Consider the following 20,760-nt stretch of genomic DNA (forward strand, 5'->3'; position numbering starts at 1 on the left):
TTTTTACAGCGAGACCAACTGCCTAAGAGTACAAGTTCCAAATGATTTCAATTGATTGCAGTTCGAACAGCTTGCCTTCTGGGGATGTGTAGAACTACAACTTCTGAATTTCTGCAACATTCTGTGCACGTGTAGACTCCGAGGTCGTGGTCAAGTAACAAAGGCAGGTGTTGACAGCTTCAACATCATGACCACTGAAATTCAGACCAATGTTTATTTGCCATTGTACAGAATAGTCGTCATTTTTTGGTGGGGTTCTTACTAAAATAAAGTTGTTCTGATGTTACTTAAGTTTACCAAAAAAAGGACAACATTTGACTCCACCATTTTATTGTACATTTATCCATTGCATTGTGACTTTAAAAATCAAAACTTCCATTTTATCAAATTAAGGAGAAGCCTTCTGCAAAGTTAGCTGTAGGCAGAGTTGAACCAATATCACAACTTATTATTTGCTGAAATTTCAGAAGTAGAACAATACTTTGTTCAGTATTTGTTGTGTTGTACAGTAAGCCTGAAAATCAAGATTTTTCACCAAATTGCTACATGAAGTTCAATAAAAAGGTAGTCCATTCAAAGCAATTTCCCTAATTTAGCCCATCATCAAAAAATCTCCATCAGCCTTTTATAACTGCAATAGGTCGCAATTTAATGGCTTTTTTGCTGATCCCTGCATCATGACAAGTATTCACAACATCAGTTACGTTCTTGTAGGATTCGGGAGCCTAGAAGAAACAAAAAGGTATTCTTTAGCAGCTGACCACAATTTTTACATTTGCATTGCTCTTTGCAATATAAATCTGGGTCGGAACCTGGGTCCTAAATGCTTTGGGCAAACGTACGGCAATAATCGATTTAGTTATGAACAGAAGCATACTAAATCCCAATGGATTTAAGAAAACATGCAAATCCACAGAACACAAACTGTCAATGTGAGGGTCTTCATTTCCTGTACGAAAATCAAAGAAACTAATTCCAAAATACATTTACCTTACTCTGTTACATAGAAATCAAACAATAGCCACCTTTAGAGAAAGGGAAGACATAGGTAGGCTTGTCAGGCAGCATCAACTCAGAATTAATAGGATGGTTAGAAAAATTGTTTTAATGGTAAATTTTAAGGAATATGCAGGCACTTCTGCAGCAGGGAGGAACCAGTCAGCCCAGAGTCCTTCAGTGTGGTAATACTGGTAAGTGGTGTTGAGCAGATCTTCCATCAGACACCGTGACTTCAAAATATGCACATGGTATCAGAGGAGGAAAAATACAAATAGTTCTTCACAGTTTCAGTGAATTAGTTGATCTCAGTTGCAGGAAAGCTACAATTGACCTCAGCAGCTGTGATTAGGGATAGAAAATTTGGCTCAAGACTCAATCAGTAATGCTTTACAAAATGCATGTGCAGATGTAGGATGAGGAATCAATTGTGCTTGGTTATGATGCACCTCTTGCTAACAGTAACTAGCCTCAAACACAAACAACAGGTTTGCCCTACAAGGCAAATACCCTTTTAACCATAGTAATTATGAAAAATATTTTTCCACTCGCTGTCAAGTTAAAAATAATTTCTCATGGACTGGGTCTTGTTTGTCACATTTATAAATCAAGTTTGAGCTTATTAAATTAGAAATATTACATTAGAATTCTCTATATACAGAAATTGAAATATACACAAGATTTCTACATTTTTCTTATCAATGTCACCTAACATGCATAGGAAAAAGATTAACAAAGTAACTTGCTCCCACAACATTTAACCAACTTCAAAAGAAATGTTAAACAAAGAAAAGTGGTGTGCAGCGCTTACTTCTTCCATGACTAGTTTGGGTGAAGCAACACGAATAGCAATTCCCTTATCTGCTAGTTTGTCCAACACATCCTGGAAATCAAGATTACGTCGTGATTTTGCACGTGATAAAGCTCGCCCCTAGAAAGAAAATTTTAAAATTATATTCCAACTCCTTAATTTACAGCAACCAAGTCTAATCATGTTAAAAGATTGCAAGTGACAGCTCAAATATTAAGGCAAAAGTTAAATAGGGCACTATTTCATGTCCCATTTTCACACCCATAAAAAACTTTAAATAATTTGTTAGTAAGACTGAAACATCAATAGTACAACTGGATCCGTTCAATTATTTAATTGCTTAAGAACAGCCGCCAAATTTTAATGTGTAGGCTGTCCAACATTGTGCAGTGTTTCTATACAAGTCCATATTGAATAAGCCCACTTTGAATGGACAAGGTCTGATTTCTAAGTCTGCAGCTCCACTCAGATGAGCAATATAAAGACCACCAAATGAACAACTAGGGGTAAGTATACGCTGCCATTAGCACTCATCTCTGTAGATGGAGAGCATAGTAGATCACTTAAAAGACAGTTGTTGAGGCACAGGATGGGTATAGGGTTTGGTGGGGATGTGCAAGCAAAGAACCACCAGAAAGGGTACATATTAGTTGTTCCAGGGTTATCACCAGCGGAACAACAGAGGCATGAGAAGGAGGCATGGGGCGGCACAGTAGCACAGTGGTTAGCACTGCTGCTTCACAGCTCCAGGAACATGGGTTCGATTCCCGGCTTGCGTCACCGTCTGTGTGGAGTTTGCACATTCTCCTTGTGTCTGCGTGGGTTTCCTCCGGGTGCTCCAGTTTCCTCCCACAGTCCAAAGATGTGCAGGTTAGGTTGATTGGCCATGCTAGAATTGCCCCTTAATGTCCTGAAATGCATAGGTTAGAGAGATCGGTGGGTAAATATGTAGGGATAAGGGGGTAGGGCCTGGGTTGGATTGTGGTCGGTGTGGACTCGATGGGCCAAATGGCCTCTTTCTGCACTGTAGGGTTTCTATGATTCTATGATAAAAATAAAGGCAGGATTAGGGGATAATTGAGGTACAATCTATATATACACAGTGTATGCAATGGGCTGTGCCTGAAAAATATTAAAACATTCAAGGAAGTTTATCCACGTAACTTAAAACCAGAAGACAATTGAGCAACTTATTGTATTGTGAAATCTACACTCATTATGTAATTCTAGGAAGGGGCATCCTTGGAAATTTAACACTCCCAGTTAAATGCAGCGCTTTGTAATTCCTTACCGCTCCATGGCAGGTGGTTCCAAAAGTTTCTGTCATGCCTTGATCAGTGCCAGTAAGGACATAGCTACAGGTTCCCATTGTTCCACCAATCAAAACAGGTTGTCCCGTCAACTACGAGTATTAAAAACAAAGGAATATAAACAGAACACACACAACCGTCACAGTTGCATGAACATTCATTAGAATATTTTCTGAATGGTAATCCACATCATTTCTTTTAATCATCTGTACATCACTATTTTGGCATGGAAATCACATGGCCAAGCTCTGATTGATCACAAGTGCTTTCAGCACATGCTTAGCAACATTATCTTTTACTGATTATCCTCTTACATAGACCTATCCTCTGCTCCCAATACTTTCCCTCCCAGATCTAACAGCCCACATTGTCTTTCTTCACAAGCTTCAATATGAACCAACTGCAGCGCCTCCAAATATATTTGCAAATAAATAAGGTGCTTTAGAAGGCAATTGAGTATCTATAAAATGGTGATAAAATCCAAAAGCAGGAAGTAAAATGTGTGTTGAAATATATTTAAATCTCAAGCTTAACGGCAGTTACATCCCTTGAGCTGTTTGTGTTATATATTACTTTATCAGCATGAGAGTGTCTAATCCCAACTACTTAATATTCTGTCAGTTCTAAATGCCACTTCACTGTTTACTATACTGTTTCCAAACTAAACAAAAGATGGGATATGCTGCAGAATCCCTCAAAAGTCCTGATGCACTGACTACATGGAAATTGCGCCTGTGAAGCCTGGATTTCAAATGGGCAATTCCCATGTCTAGAACCTTCCGGGAAAATCTCTAATTCTGAGTTAGAGTCAGAGACTTCAGAGGGTTCTGACATAGTTACTTGGATAGTTACTGAGGAAATGTTAGAAAAAATAGTTCTAACTCGTGGGTAACTATATATATATATAAAATGTAAAATCATTTTGACTCCCAGCCCGACCTTTCCTCCCACTCCCAGCACCCCTCCCCCGACGATCACCTTAACTCTACCGCCAAACACTCCTCAACCCAACTGACTTGCCCCCTCCTTCCTCTGACTCCCCTCCCTGATCCAAACTCACCCCACACTATCCACCCTTCCACCTATCAACTAACCAGCTGGCACTCTATTCACCCTACACACTTACCTTACTCATGATCATTCACTAACACAAGTTATTTAAATGTTCCAAAGCTTTTCAGTGTTAGTGAATGAAGACTTATCAAATGCAGCAGCAAGTGCCACTTAAAGAAGGTGGGGAGTGGCGGTGGTGGTTGGCTAGGCTTCCTGCAATGACCCTGCCCTACAAAGAAGGTCTCCCCAAACATGCACACTCCTCACAATTCTGAAGAGGCCCAGGTTAGAAGTCTGGGCCAGAAATGTTTAGATCCAACGCAAGATTTAAAAAGTAGGAGCAGAGTGAGAAACTGATGGTGAATGCCACTCCTCGCCACATACTTGCTAAAATGGTGTAGTTTTGTTGTGACAGATCAATACTGCTCCAGCTGTTAGTACTAAATGTCCAATTTAAAATGTTAAATAGTTCATTCAAACTGACTCCCAACAATCTTAACACCATGCAAGTTTCTACAGTTTAGCAAATAGCCTCGAGACAACCACAAAACCTCAGCGAGACCCTATGTTCAATCCCAATAGTTTCCATACCTGATAATCAACTGGTATAAGAGGGTGATGTGGTGGGAAGGCCCTTGTGGAACCCTTCCTGTGGATTAGCAATGTCTTCTGTTTCCCATCCACCACATGCTCCTCCACTTTGGCTATGTTGTGAGATACATCATAAATCACGTGCATATCCAGATCATCCGGAGTAGTGTTGAAAACTTTGGCAAATGCCTGAGTGTGTGGGAGGAAGAAAAAAAGAAGGAATTAATTATAGCGCAACAAGAGTGAGAAAGGTAGGCAAAAGCAATTTGGGAAATGATTGTAAGACAAAGAATAAATTAGTGAAATAAGGACCAATAAAAAAATGGAAAAGTATAAATATGGGTAAAGAGAGAGCAGGTGCACACAATACATGTTTATTTATTATATTTATTTATTAGCCACAAGTAGGCTTACAGTAACACTCCAATTAGGTTACTGTGAAAATCCCCTAGTCGCTACACTTGCGCAGGTTCGGGTACATGGAGGTAGAATTTAGCATAGCCAATGCACCTAACCAGCACGTCCTTTGGACTCTGGGAGGAAACCCACACAGACATGAGCAGACTCTACACAGACAATGACCGTAGCCAGGAATCGAACCCAAGTCCCTGGTGCCGTGAGGCAGCAGTGCTAAACACTGTGCCACCCGTGGGAATAAACTGACCATGAGATACAAACACTGCACAATATGTCAAAGGAATAGAAAGTGGAAGAGAGCATAAACGAGCAGCAAGAAAGTAGGAAAGACAGATGAAAGTGAGAAATGGGAAGAAAATGGAAGGTAAATCCATGAGCAAGATATGAAAACTAAGATAGAAAGAGGAAATAAACTTCAGTACAATGCCAGCTATATGCTTAAATTCCACCTTTTTAATAAGATCATATCTTTAAATCCTCAACACTTGGCACACCAGAGAATTAAAAAGACAATTCTCTAATTTTTCAATACATTGTTAAGAATTGCAAATACTTCTGTAATCGCAGTTCAGGAACTACAGTTCCCAGTGGACCTCATGTCTCCTGCACATGCAGGAAAAATGGTCACACATGCGCAGTTCAAGTCCTTTTCCATTTTTGTGTTTTCTGCATATGCTCCATAGAGTCTGCTTTGGTCACATCTGTCACTTGCTTTGTGCAGTGCAGTGTGTCCGTCCATAGTGTGCCAGTTGGTTCACATGTACTGCACACTTATCCTGAATATTAGAGTACAAGGTTGATATGGTAAATTGTATTATCTTTCCAAATTTGTTTCCAAATCTGTAAAGAGGTAGCTGGGGTGAAAGTATTGTGAATATTCAAATCATTTTCTTGTGCTCGTATTAAGATCTTTCCAACCTTTTTTAGCTACTGTAATTTAGTTCATTTTTCTTGTTTAATATAAATGTTTTACTATTTTTGTCAAAAGCTCATTAGCAAACTCCTGTGAATTTGTTCAGCAACATACCTCCATGGCTTAAAAAAGGTTAGGATCTATCAAGGCAGATTTCATTCTGGGATCTGACTTGTCCAGTAGTAATATCAGCTGGCTTCGTAACGTGTTAACCTTTCCTCTGAATAGATGAACCACACAGCAATAAATCCCACTGTGCAGGAGGTACACACTCAGGTAGACAGGGAGATTATTTAATCCATGGCTGCTTGTAAGAATCTGATAAAGTGAGTTGCCTTCAATTTACACCTCCCATAATTATTGGATGAAATCAGGTGCTCTCCGTCAGGAAATCATTTGGACAAACCCATTCTCTACTAATCTGTGTGTTGACACAGTGCCTCTAGCAGTAGTTTTTTAAAAAATTGCTCAAGGAATGTACTTAGCGTAAAGCAAAAACCTTACGTGGAAAATAAACAAATTAAGCGGCAGTTAGCACACCAAGTTCGCAATATTAGATGAAACGTGCAGCTCAATGTAATCTCTACCTGTCGTGTCAGAAAGGTCATAGAGGAGCGATTCACCCATGCGTAGTTTCCAGCTGCTGCCATGCCTTTGAGATAGTCCTGACCTTCTTGGGAATGGATCCTGGCACATGCCAGCTGCCTGTCATTGACAATAATGTTATCTCTTTTCATGGCTTTCTCCATCGCCACAAGGGCATCTGAAAAACAAAGCAATGCTCTGCCTCAGCCAGCAAGCATACTGGGTATATTCTATACCATTGCAATGAAGTGAAAGCTAGATTTGTTAAATCTAATCAAAAGGCATATCGTACAACATGTATGCATTTTAAAACATGCATAAATTGCTCACTTATAAAAATAATTTGCAACATCAGGATGCCAAAAGGTACCTGGAGTATTCTGTAGGGGGATTAGTAATCTTGCAAAGGACAGACGATAAATGATGCTTATATTGTGACATTGATAATTTGCATTTTTAATTTCATTAAGTGACTTCAAAAGCCACTTCATGTAATGTTTTCTTAACAGTAAGATAGGCTATTTCACGAATAATCGTTGTGCTAGGAGAGGACAAATTTGTCTGCTGCAACCACAGTGGTTAACACTGCTGCCTCACAGCACCAGGGACCCGGGTTCGATTCCCGGCTTGGGTCACTGTCTGTGTGGAGTTTGCATATTCTCCCCATGTCTGCGTGGGTTTCCTCCGGGTGCTCCGGTTTCTTGCCACAGTCCAAAGATGTGCAGATTAGGTGCATTGGCCATGCTAAATTGCCCCTTAGTGTTAGGGCGTTAGTAGGGTTATTAGGTAGGATTATAGGGATAGGGGCTGGGTGGGATTCGATGGGCCGAATGGCCTCCTTCTGCACTGTAGGGATTCTATGAAACTTCAACGTTTGTTTTTCACACATATTGAAATACTCACTAAAAAAACTAGCCATTTTCGGGCAAAAATTAATTACATAAATTCATTTTAAACAGAAAAAATGTATTTAGAATTAAGAACACTCTAGGTTAAAAATATTATTGTGCCTTATCTGGTAGTTATCCTTAATTGTTGGTCAAAATCTTGTTGCACAGAGCCACAATGGAATTTAGAGACAACATTCACTGTATAATCAGGGGGCTTTACACTTCAAATCACAAAGAGTAAAGTACTGCAATATAACCATTTCAAATAGGATGAAACAGATATCACCATGCACCATTATCTCACTGATCTTTACCGCTTTTGCCAGCATGTTGGGAGTACAAGGGGAAGGAGGGCTAGCTCCAATTGTACACAGTTTTGCATGACTTGGCTTTTGGTGAGACTCTGATTCATTGCTGACATTTGGAAGTAATGTTCTTATCAATTGCTTAGTATTTTGTCAGACTCCACAGCGAACTTGTTTATCCAGTACCTGTGTGTGGTACATAGATGAAAGCCTTGGAATAATCTAAAATAGCTAAATGTGTGGTGATGTGATTGTCAAGGTTTGATTTGATTTATTATTGTCCCATGTATTGGGATGCAGTGAAAAGTATTGTTTCTTGCACGCTAGACAGACAAAAACATGCCATTCATAGAGTACTTAGGGGAAAAAGGAAAGGAGAGGGTGCAGAATATAGTGTTACAGTCATAGCTGAGGTGCAAAGGAAGATCAGCTAGGGTGCAAAGGAAGATCAGCTGTAATTCAAAAGTCTGATGGCAGCACGGGAGCTGTTCTCGAGTTCGTGATCTCAGACTTCTCTATCTTTTACCCAACGGGGAGAAGGTGGAAGAGAGAATGTTCGAGGTGCATGAGGCCCTTGATTATGCTGACTGCTTTTCCAAGGCAGCAGGAAGTGTAGACGGAGTCAATGGATGGGAGCTGGTTTGCGTGATGGACTGGGCTACATTCACAACCCTTTGTAGTTTCTTGCGACCATAGTTAGAGCAGGAGCCATACCAAGCTGTGATTCAACCAGAAAGGATGCCTTCCATGGTGCATCTGTAAAAATTGGCGAGACATCGCAGCAGACATGCCAAATTTCCTTAGTCTCTTGAGAAAGTAGAGGTGTTGGTGGGCTTTCTTAACTATAGCGTCAGCGTGGAAGGATCAGAACAGGTCGATGGTGATCCGAACACCTAGAAACTTGAAGCTCTCGACCATTTCCACTTCATCACCGTTGCTGTAGACTGAGGCGTGTCCTCCACTACACTGTCTGAAGTCGATATTATCTCCTTCGTTTGACTGACATTGAGGGAGAGATTATTGTTGTTGCACCATTTCACCAGATTCTCTATCTCTTTCCTGACTTTGTCTCATCATTGTTTGAGATCCAAGCCACTACGGTGGTGTCATCAGCAAACTTGAAAATGGAGTTGGAGGGGAATTTGGCCGCACAGTCATAGGTGTATAAGGAATAAAGGGGCTGAGGACACAGCCTTGTGGGGTACCGGTGTTGAGGATGATCGTGTTGAAGGTGTTGTTGCCTATCCTTACTGATTGCGATCTGTGGGTTAAGAAGTCCAGTTACAGAGGGATGAGTTGAGCCCTAGGTCAAGGAGTTTGGAGATGAGTTTTGTTGGGATAAGGCTGAGCTGTAGTCAATAAATAGGAGTCTGACATAAGTGTCATTATCCAGCTGTTCCAGGGCTGAGTGTAGGGCCAGGGAGATGGTGTCTGCTGTTGGCTTGATGCAGCACTAGGCAAACTGTAGTGGATCAAGGCAATCTGGGAGACCAGAGTTGATGTGTGCAATGATTAACCTTTCAAGCACTTCATTATGATGGATGTCAGAGCCACCAGGCATTCAAGCACTCTGCTGGGCTTTTGTTTGGTACAGGGATGATGGTGGTCTTCTTGAAGCAGATTGTGGATAAAGATGAGTTGTGATTCTGTTGATCTCGCTTTCTGAAAGGTATGCTGTTATCGATAAGGGTATTCTGCCCTTCAAAATGTTTCATTAGCTGAATATCACTGATATGTTCTAATAATTTACAGCAAACACTAAAAAGCCAAATGGGTTGTTAGTTTGCTTGAAAAGGGGGCCCTTTCTTGTAAGTGGAGAAACTTTTTATCATAGTCAGTCAGCAGGTGGTCCACCTGTGCTTATGGATTGTTGAAAGATGTTGTAACAGAGGTGTGAACGCACTTGTTGCAGTTTTAAGTGTACAATTTGGGATGTCATCAGACCACAAGATGGATCAAAATGATGGAGCTTTTCAACATGTTTTGTTACAATTATAACATCAGGTATGCTCGAATAAGGCTGCCCCCTCCATACTACAGATTCATACTCAAGTGCTCAGATCGATAGATTTGAATGTCAAGACTGGCTCAAGTGATACTGTTCCCGTTTCTAATGTTCATAGATTGGAATACTGGTGTCTAGGTGAAGCTTTGCATGGAACCCAAGAGATGTGCTATTAGGAGTAGAGACAGGAAAAGTGCCTCACCTGTTGCAACCTGGTGTCCAAAGCCTCTGCTCCCACTGTGAACCATGACACATACCTGGCCCTTGTGGTCAATGCCCATTTTACGTGCAGCATAATCATTAAAGATCTCATCAACCACCTGAATCTCGGCATAATGGTTTCCGGCACCCAAAGTTCCCAGCTACAAAAAATGCATACACATTAGAATGCAACTTCTGGTGTCAATTCAATTCCAAACATTTCCTAATATTCACATTGTAACAACAGTGTTCACCTTTCTAAAATAATTTCCAAAGTTAACTTTACAAACCTGAAAATTACACCCAACCGCACATCAGAAAAACAAAATAGAAAATAAGTTTGTCCGTCATTTTTCCTGTCATAATGAACATTGTGATCGAGAAAGATGAGCATTGTCCACGCAAAAAAATGAGATATCACAATATGGCTTGCATGCAAACAGCAATAATATCCATTCAAAAACCGTGAACAATGAAGTTGATAGCTGTGAATCTTCATGCAAGTTCATCTTGGATAAAACTGGCATGGCAGTGATGCAAGTTACTGCAGACTGCTCCTGGGCAGTCACTGAGCAGATCTCATAGCTACTTTCAGCCAGGGAGGATGCATGGTACAAAATTTTTTTACCTGAGGCAACCCTCTCTTTTTGGCCTTTGCAGAAACCTTGGAAGGATCAGCTTGCAACATTCTGCCATATTCTTCACAGTGCTCCTTATCCTCAGCCCAGGCATAGCCTTCCCTCAGGGACCAATCCACGCCCATCTCCAAAGCTTCTTCTAAGTCTCTGCAAATAAATGTCACCAAGGTAGCACAAGGATCAATTAAAGAAAGATCCTAAACCTCACCAATCTCAAGTCATTTTGAAAATTGATACAGCAAAGCAAAGATCAAATACAAATAGCATTTCTTTAACAACTGGTTTTGAAACGTGTCTTCAGCTCACGTAGCAAGTATGAAGGCACTTTTAACATTGATATTTGATGAGGTTGGGCATGGCTACGTTGACCGCAAAGTACTCTCAAACTTTCTGCTCCTTTTAATGTGCCAGCTCATATTCCAACAATGCTTCATATAAGCAACAGGAATTTCATCTATGGTTAACTGCTTGGATATTTCCTTCAAGCGTAAAATAAATATTGCATCATTCTAACAAAAATGAAGCAAATTTGTCCTAAGATCTAATATTGCTGTCTTTGTTACTTTAAAAAGAATTTAAAAGAGCTACAATCACAGAAAGTGTGGCCTAGTTTAGCTCAATACAGTCTTGCAGCAACAATCTGTTCAGTCTCTGGCACTTTGTTTGAAAGAAAAGCCAAGTCATGCAATTCAAATACTGAGAGATTTGTTCAAATACTACCAACATTGGCAGCTTTATGAATTTACCAGGTAGTTACTTTAGGTTGTCTTTTTTTCCAAGCAGTATTAGTTTGTGCTTTTCAAACTGAGTTTGATCAGCTGGCTTTGAAAAAAGATCTGACTGCAAACACCAAAGGAACTATGCCAGATAATTTCAATAAAACAACGACATTAATATACTTTTAGCACAAAGGTTAGGAACTATTTGATATCCATTATAAATGAGTCCCTACAAAGTTTAACTACTACTTTATTGCTACTGCTTTTTTTCTGTTACTGCATAAACTTAAAGCCTAATAAAGCCTATTGCAAGTGTTATTCAATCACTTTTGAAGACAGAAAGGCCCTGTGAATGACAGGATAGATCCAGTAGCTAAAGCAATCCCAAAAGAAAAAGATTGCATTTATTATTTGGCGTGGAAAGATTTGTTTGTTTATACATATAAAAGCTAGAAAATGAAACCACTCTCAAGGATGGAGGGAGAATTCATCGATGAAAGTAGATTGTAATGTGGGATATATGTTGGAGAACAAGGGCCAAAAAAAAATCACTTCTGAATACTTGCAACACTGCATTCTGTCAAACTAAACATTACCATCCAATTACCAAGCAATTCAAGTAGAAATTTGTTCAAATAGCTACCAACAGTACCAGCTTTATGAATTTACCAACTAGTTGTTTTTCCCCCAGGCAATATTAGCTTGTGCCTTTTAAACCAAGTTTAATCAGCTGTTCCATACATTTAGACATTGAGAGCACAATTTCTCATCTTTTTCCCTCAGCATACAACTTTCTAAGTCAGAATTAATGCAGTAGCATCAACACCAAACCCCCTGCACCTCCATTAAAAAATTACATTCACATGGTGATCAATGCTAAATCACATAATTTGTAACAAAACTTCCAAGGTTACCCTCTCCTGCTTCTTGCCACTAAAAATGAAACTTTTACATTCCTTTTTTCCAAGTCCTTATGCAGCATCCTTACTTGGCACCCATGGGGATGACTCCCTTTGATCCGACTCCTACAGGAATGTGATCAAACATGGCCTGAGCCAGCTGTTCCTTTACTGGCTGCACATCCCCTTCATCGAGGTTGGTACGTAGCAAACGCACTCCGCAGTTGATGTCAAAACCCACACCACCTACAAAAGCAAAATATACTCACATAAATATATTAATTTCTTACTTCCACAATGCATCCCACCCCCGCCCTCCCCTCAGTTCAGGTATCTGAATGAATGCACACATTGTTCAATCCACAGAAGCCTTCAGAGAATGCAGAAAGATTCTTCGTGCCAACACCGAGAGAAATGGAATGCTGGCTTAGCTTTCCTATTGCAGAAATGTCCAAGTGTTTGGATATGGAAAACAAATACACACAAAAACAGTAATTGTGCGCAGTCGATCAATAATCTAAGCCCCCATAAACAAAAGATGAAACTCCTATTCAGAAAAAAAAAACAGACCACCCCCTCCAAATTCATAAATAGCATGACATGGGGTGGCACGGTCGCGAATGGTTAGCACTGCTGCCTCACAGCGCCAGGGACCCGCATTGGGCCACTGTCTGTGTAGAGTTTGCACATTCTCCCCACATCTGCGTGGGTTTTTTTCCAGGTGCTCCAGTTTCCTCCCAGTCTGAAAGACATGCTGGTCAGGCGCAGTGACCCGAACAGGCTCCGGAGTGTGGCGACTAGGGGAATTTCAGTGCTAATGTAAGCTTTACTTGTGACTAATAAATAAACTTTACGTTTAGCTCCATACACAAACCTGCTGAGTCCCCTTCACCAAAGCCCAGAATCTTGGAAGCTTTAGCTCTTTAGAAATTCCAGGTTTGGTTAAAATTCATTAATTGAAGGACAGTCTTTTCATGTCCTGAGAATTATAAAAAGTCAAAGTCCAAAGCTACTGGAGCTTGCTTTGCACATACAAGGAACAAGAGCTTTGTGGGCCTGATCAAAGGTGCTCTTGGGCTGCATTTAGACACCCCTATCCTTGTGCAATATTATGGCACAAACATGCCATCCCTTGTAAAGAAGTAACAGTTATAATAACAAGGATGGTTATATTTGTGTTTTTCTTATCTAATGTAATAGAATGTGTGACCCACTAAGAAAAAAAAACTCCAGATCTTCAACTTGTCAAGCGCTCCACAACCAAATGTCTACACCAGCCCAGTCTAGCTAGTGAAAGTTTTTCTTTACCTGGAGATACTACAGCCTGAGGATCATTCATGTCAAAGGCAGCCATGTTTCCAATTGCAAACCCATAGCCTGAATGGACATCAGGAAGGCCAATGGATTTCTGTAAAAAAAGTTAATAAAAACAATGTTTCAGTAACCAGAAATGAAGGCTGAAACACTCACATCAAAATGTACAAGCACAAACACACCAATTTACCAGATTCTTAAACTCACTACCTGTAACTTTTTACATGCAACATTAAGTTCTTAAAATATGCTCTTCTCGGTGAGCATAACATATACTTGCTAAGCATTAATTGTGAAGAGTTTTAAGTTTAAACAAGTGATCTCACATTAATGCATCCTCATTACACAGACATTCTGTATCTGCAAATATCTAATACTTTTGTCAAGTTTTGATGACTCATGTAGGCAGTGACCTCTGGAGGCTGACTGCTTGGAAGGACATTGGAAGAGATAAGCAGAAGCAAAATGAGGACCCAGAGAAAATAGAGGCAAGCGAATGTTGCACCTATCAACCTACTGCCTCCTTCTGCAGCAAATGTGCAGAGATGGCCACACCAGAATAGGGTTCAGTCCCACCAGGCGATGCTGAAAACAGATTGGATCATAACGGTTCAAAAGCGTGCTGCTGAAATTGCCAAGTTTCGGGCCAGGAGACAACTTTGTTGTCATATGTGTTGTGGGTCTAGAATGCTTCAAAGTATTATTAGATCAATACTCTTCATAGTATCAGCATGCAACCAACAATAACAAAAGGAGCCTACATAAGGTTGTCTTTTAGAAACATAGAAAAACTAGAGCACAAAACAGGCCCTTCAGCCCCACAAGTTGTGCCGAACATATCCCGACCTTCTAGGCTTACCTATAACCCTCCATCCTATTAAGTCCCATGTACTCATCCAGGAGTCTCTTAAAAGACCCTATTGAGTTCGCCTCCACCACCACTGACGGCAGCCGATTCCACTCGCCCACCACCCTCTGTGTGGAAAAACTTCCCCCGAACATTTCCCCTGTACCTACCCCCCAGCACCTTAAACCTGTGTCCTCTCGTAGCAGCCATTTCCACCCTAGGAAAAAGCCTCTGAGAGTCCACCCGATCTATGCCACTCAACATCTTATATACCTCTATTAGGTCTCCTCTTATCCTATGTCTCTCCAAGGAGAAAAGACCGAGCTCCCTCAGCCTATCCTCATAAGGCATGCCACTCAATCCAGGCAACATCCTTGTAAATCTCCTCTGCACCCTTTCAATCTTTTCCACATCCTTCCTGTAATGAGTCGACCAGAACTGAGCACAGTACTCCAAGTGGGGTCTGACAAGGGTCTTATATAGCTGCATCATTATCCCAGGACTCCTAAACTCAATCCCTCGATTGATAAAGGCCAGCACACCATACGCCTTCTTAACCACCTCCTCCACCTGCGGGGCCGATTTTAGAGTCCTATGGACCCGGAACCCAAGGTCCTTCTGATCCTCTACAGTACTAAGAGTCTTTCCCTTTATATTGTACTCCTTCATCCCATTTGACCTACCAAAATGGACCACTACACATTTATCAGGGTTGAAGTCCATCTGCCAGTTGTCCGCCCAGTCTTGCATCTTATCTATGTCCCTCTGTAACTTCTGACATCTCTCCAGACTATCCACAACCCCACCAACCTTCGTGTCGTCGGCAAACTTACCAACCCATCTCTCCACTTCCTCATCCAGGTCATTTATGAAAATGACAAACAGCAAGGGTCCCAGAACAGATCCCTGGGTCTTTTATTTAAATGCTTATTTCTCTTCCACAATTCCCATCAGAATTGACTTTTATATTATTTACAGTTACATTTCAATCTCTGAAGGCAATGTGCTATCAAATTATCTTCTCCCAAAAATCTTAATGAGCACCCCAAACCATCTGGAGCGTATGTGAATACGATGACTTTCCTAAGCATGAAACTCTGGATCATTTAATTTTTAAAAAGCAAATTCCACAGAGCAGCAATTCTTAAATGAACACTAACTCACATGAACAATCCCAGGCAATGCTGCCACATTTCCAATCTGCTTCATGGCTGGCATGAAGCCACCCACACCTAGAACAAGACAAGGATTAATTTATTTAGTTTTCATTAGTTGTAAGCAATGGGATGACAAAGGAAGGAAGAACATAGCCACATGCAGAGACAGTCCATTAATATATACAACATCATGCTCTAAACCACCTCTTTCTGACAAGACCCACATTTTAACCGAATTTGCAAATGCAGTCACAAAACATAAAGAGAACAGAAAAGGCTATGCAGCTTATCTTGGTTCAAGATTGAATCATGTAATTTCTTCCTTACATCTGGAGAGCAATGCACAAGTGGTCTGATGATATTAAGCTCTGTCCGAATTTAAGGGCAGCACAGTGGTTAGCACTGCTGCCTCACAGCGCCAGGGACCCAGGTTCAATTCCGGCCTCGGGTGACTGTCTGTGTGGTTTGCATGTTCTCCCCATGTTTACGTGAGTTTCCACCAGGTGCTCCAGTTTCCTCCCACACTCCAAAGATGTGCGGGTTAGGCTGTTGGCCATGCAAGATTGCCCCCTAGTGTCAGGGGGATTAGCAAGGTAAATATGTGGGTTATGGGATAGGGCCTGGGTGGGACTGTTGTCAGTGCAGGTTTGATAGGCCGAATGATGACCTTCTGCACTATAGGGCTGCTATGATTCTATGAATGCAAAGATGATCAAGCAGGCAAATCTGGATATGACGATGGAATGGGCTAATTTCTAGATGCCTTTTAAGAGCAATAGAAATGAATGCAGTGTGATGCATGACTGCATTTGGGTAGGGCAATGCTACCTACAGCACCTATACATCATTCACAGCTGAAGATAATCATCAAGGACTATAGGTAAGTTGTTGAACATACACCAGTGTTTATGAGGCTGTTACGAAGGTGAACCAAGTTTAGGGTACACAGTTAAGTCACAGAATGCAAAGCAAACCCAGGGCTAGCTTGGTCTATAATATTATGCACAATCTTAGTCACTTCACTTATCGAGCATTCGAAAAACTAATGAGACTAAAGGTTGACAAGTCCCTTGGACCTGCATGCTTTGGTGTGAAAGGAAGTGGCTGCCGAGATGGTGAATGCATTGGTTGTAATCTTCCAAAATTTCCTCGATTTTGGAGGAGTCCCAGCGGATTGGAAAGTTGCAGATGTAACACCACTACTCAAGAGTGAAAGGAAGCAAAGTAGGAAACACCAGACCAATTAGTCTAATTCTGTCATTGAAAAAATGCTAGAAACCATTATTACGAAAGTAGAAGCAAGACATTTAGAAAAAAATCGTAATACAATCAGAGTCAAGGGAAATCGCGCTTGACAAATTTATTAGACTTCTTTGAGGATAGGACAAGCAGGGTGGATAAAGGGGAAGCAGTAGAGATGTAGTGTATTTGGATTTCGAAAAGACATTTAATGAAGTGCCACATGCAAGGTGACTGCACAAGATTAAGGCTCATGATGTTGGGAGTCTAACAATCCGATACTTACGTGGTCACCTGTATTGACATTAACTTTATATTTTAGATTTAGGCAATCAACTAACTGAATTTAGTACCCAGCTGCTTTGATGAGATTTGAACTCAGGTCTACAGATTATTAGTCCATGCATTTGCACTAATAGTCCAGTGGCATTACTGGTATATCATCATACCGTTACAGCTTCGTTCAGTGTGTATAGTCTCAAAAGCCATCATTGATCTGTACCGCTATGTGAACAAGATGGCACATCTCCATTCCCAAGACCAAATTATGACATCAGATATAACAAATGCACAATTTCTAGTTTGAGATTCAAAACTTTTAAATCACCTACAACTACTTAAAATCCGGGTCCTGTACTCAATTTGCATATTATAAACACCTTGCAATTTATTCTTACCTCCTCCACGGCATGAATTTCGCAGCTCTTCAAACATCAATTTCTCCAGGGTATCATTCACATAAAACACCCCTTCCACCTAGAACACATGAATGTCAGGTCAGTCTTTAAGTTAGATCCAACAAGGGGGGGGGGAAATCGGGGTGAGCTCGGGGCAGAAATTAGGTCAAGCGAAAATTGGGGCAAGCTGGGGGGGGAGAGAGAGAGAGAAATTGGGGCGAGATGGGGGGGGAGGGGGGTGTGGGGAGCCAGGGGGGGGAGATTTGGGGGGGGGGGGGGGAGATTTGGGGGGGGGGGGGATTGAGGGGGGGGGGGGAGGGGATTGAGGGGGGGGGGGGGATTGAGGGGGGGGGGGGGATTGGGGGCAGGCCGGGGGGTGGGGGAGATTGGGGGGAGCCGGGCCAAGGGGGGGGGGATCTGGTTGGGGGGAGCAGTGGATTGGGGGGAGCCGGGCGGATTGGAGTGAGTCGAGGCATGGGGGGGGGGGGGGGGGATTGGGGGGAGGGAGAAATCGGGGGGAGGGAAATCGGGGATCAGGGGGAGCCGGGGGGAAATCGGGGGGGGGGGGGGGGGGAGAAATCGGGGGGGGGGGGGAGAAATCGGGGGGGGGGGGGGGGGGGAGAAATCGGGGGGGGGGGGAAATCGGGGGGAGGGAAATCGGGGGGAGCCGGGGGGGGGGGAAATCGGGGGGAGCAAATCGGGGGGAAGGGGGGGGAGAATCGGGGGGAGCCGGGGGGGGGGGGGGAATCGGGGGGAGCCGGGGAAATCGGGGGGAGCCGGGGGGGGAAATCAGGGGGAGCCGGGGGGGGGGGGGAATCGGGGGGGGGGGGGGAAATCGGGGGGAGCCGGGGGGGGGGGAAATCGGGGGGAGGGAATCGGGGGGAGCCGGGGGGAACCGGGGGGGGGGGGAAATCGGGGTGGGCCGGGGGAATCAGGGGGAGCCGGGGAAATTGGGGGGAGCCGGGGGGAACCAGGGGAGGGGATCTGGGGGAGCATCGGGGGAACCGGGGGGGGGGGGGGGGAGGGGGAGATTGGGGGGGGGGAGGGGGGGGGGAGATTGGGGGGGGGGGAGATTGGGGGGGGGGGGGAGGGGGGGGAGATTGGGGGGGGGAGATTGGGGGGGGGGGAGGGGGAGATGGGGGGGGGGGAGGGTGAGATTGGGGAGGGGATTGGGGGAAACCGGGGAGGGGGCGGATCGGGGGGGGAGATCGGAGGGAGCCAAGTTTGGGGGGGGGGGGATTGGGGGGAACTTGGGGGGGGGATTGGGGGGAACTTGGGGGGGGGGGATTGGGGGGAACTTGGGGGGGGGGATTGGGGGGAACTTGGGGGGGGGGATTGGGGGGAACTTGGGGGGGGGGGGGATTGGGGGGAACTTGGGGGGGGGGATTGGGGGGAACTTGGGGGGGGGGATTGGGGGGAACTTGGGGGGGGGGATCGAAGGGAGCCGAGTTTGGGGTGGGGGGGGAAATGGGGGGAGCTGGGGAGGGATTGGGGGGAGCCGGGGGATTGGGGGGGGCTGCAAAGGTGAGCTGCAGCTTCGGGTCTCGCTCGAAGCACTGGCCGCTCTAATCACCTGCATGTTGGGCACAAAGCCCTTTTTGATCCTCCAGCAGTTCTTGCGGATTTTATCGAGGAAACCCAACTCATCGTTATAACTGCGACTCATGGCGGACACTCAACTTGCCGGCCCAGTCTCCAACTGCGCATGACCGCCGCACCGGCCCAGTCTCCAACTGCGCATGAGCGCTGCACCGGCCAAGGATCCAACTGCGCATGACCGCAGCAGCTACGGCTCCTGGTTCGTTTCAAACGGTAAGAAGTCTCACAACTCCAGGTTAAAGTCCAACAGGTTTATTTGGTAGGAAACGCCACAAGCTTTCGGAGCGCTGCTCCTTCATCAGGCGAGTGGGAATTATGTTCACAAACAGGGCATATAAAGACACAAACTCAATTTACATGAATAATGATTGGAATGTGAGTCTTTACAGGTAATCAAGTCTTAAAGGTACAGACAATGTGAGTGGAGAGAGCATTAAACACAGGTTAAAGAGATGTGTATTGTCTCCAGCCAGGACAGTTAGTGAGATTTTGCAAGACCAGGCAAGTCGTGGGGGTTACAGATAGTGTGACATGAACCCAAGATCCCGGTTGAGGCTGTCCTCGTGTGCGGAACCTGGCTATCAGTTTCTGCTCAGCGACTCTGCGTTGTCGTGTGTCATGAAGGCTGCCTTGGAGAATGCTTACCCGAAGATCAGAGGCTGAATGCCCATGACTGCTGAAGTGTTCCCCACTGACCTGAAGAAGGGGCTTAAGGCTCCGAAAGCTTGTGGCTTTTGCTACCAAATAAACCAGTTGGGCTTTAACCTGGTGTTGTTAAACTTCTTACTGTGTTTACCCCAGTCCAACGCCGGCATCTCCACATCATGAAGTGTCCCCCAACAGGAAGAGAACACTCCTGCCTGGTGATTGTCGAGTGGTGTTCATTCATCCGTTGTCGTAGCGTCTGCATGGTTTCCCCAATGTACCATGCCTCGGCACATCCTTTCCTGCAGCGTATCAGGTAGACAACATTGGCCGAGTTGCAAGTGTATGTACCGTGTACCTAGAGGTGATGGCATCCGTGTCGATGATCCGGCACGTCTTGCAGAGGTTGCTGTGGCAGGGTTGTGTGGTGTCATGATCACTGTTCTCCTGAAGGCTGGGTAGTTTGTGCAGACAATGGTCTGAGGTTGGTGTGGTTGTTTGAAGGCAAGAAGTAGGGGTGTGGGGATGGCCTTGGCGAGATGTTCATCTTCATCGATGACATGTTGAAGGCTCCGGAGAAGATGTCATAGCTTCTCCGCTCCGGGGAAGTACTGGACGACGAAGGTATTCTGTCCACCGTGTCTCGTATTTGTCTTCTGAGGAGGTTGGTGCGGTTTTTTGCTGGGGCGCGTCGGAACTGTCAATCGATGAGTCGAGCGCCATATCCTGTTCTTATGAGGGCATCTTTCGGTGTCTGTTGCGATCCTCCTCATCTGAGCAGATCCTGTGTATACGGAGGGCTTGTCCGTATGGGATTGCTTCTTTAGCGTGTTTAGGGTGGAAGCTGGAGAAGTGGAGCATCGTGAGGTTATCCGTGGGCTTGCGGTACAGTGAAGTGCTGAGGTGACCGTCCTTGATGGAGGTGCGTGTGTCCAAGAATGCAACCGAT

The 20,760-nt window shown here is 43.8% G+C and overlaps 1 protein-coding gene across 1 annotated transcript; it reads right to left on the reverse strand.

Annotated features, from left to right (window-relative positions):
* Nucleotides 1–313: 313 nt before the first annotated feature.
* rtcb (RNA 2',3'-cyclic phosphate and 5'-OH ligase) lies at nt 314–19,526 on the reverse strand. The gene is made up of 12 exons (XM_078220003.1): nt 19,141–19,526; nt 17,568–17,646; nt 15,659–15,726; nt 13,642–13,741; nt 12,423–12,579; nt 10,706–10,862; nt 10,079–10,238; nt 6,679–6,854; nt 4,762–4,950; nt 3,099–3,209; nt 1,808–1,927; nt 314–725 (listed from the first exon to the last, which is right to left on the reverse strand). The coding sequence occupies exons 1-12, from the start codon at nt 19,231–19,233 to the stop codon at nt 618–620; spliced, it is 1,518 nt and encodes a 505-aa protein (XP_078076129.1). The 5' UTR covers nt 19,234–19,526; the 3' UTR covers nt 314–617.
* Between the last annotated feature and the right edge of the window lie 1,234 nt (nt 19,527–20,760).

This window comes from Mustelus asterias, chromosome 9 (genome assembly GCF_964213995.1).
Source record: "Mustelus asterias chromosome 9, sMusAst1.hap1.1, whole genome shotgun sequence".
In the NCBI taxonomy this organism is placed as follows: domain Eukaryota; kingdom Metazoa; phylum Chordata; class Chondrichthyes; order Carcharhiniformes; family Triakidae; genus Mustelus; species Mustelus asterias.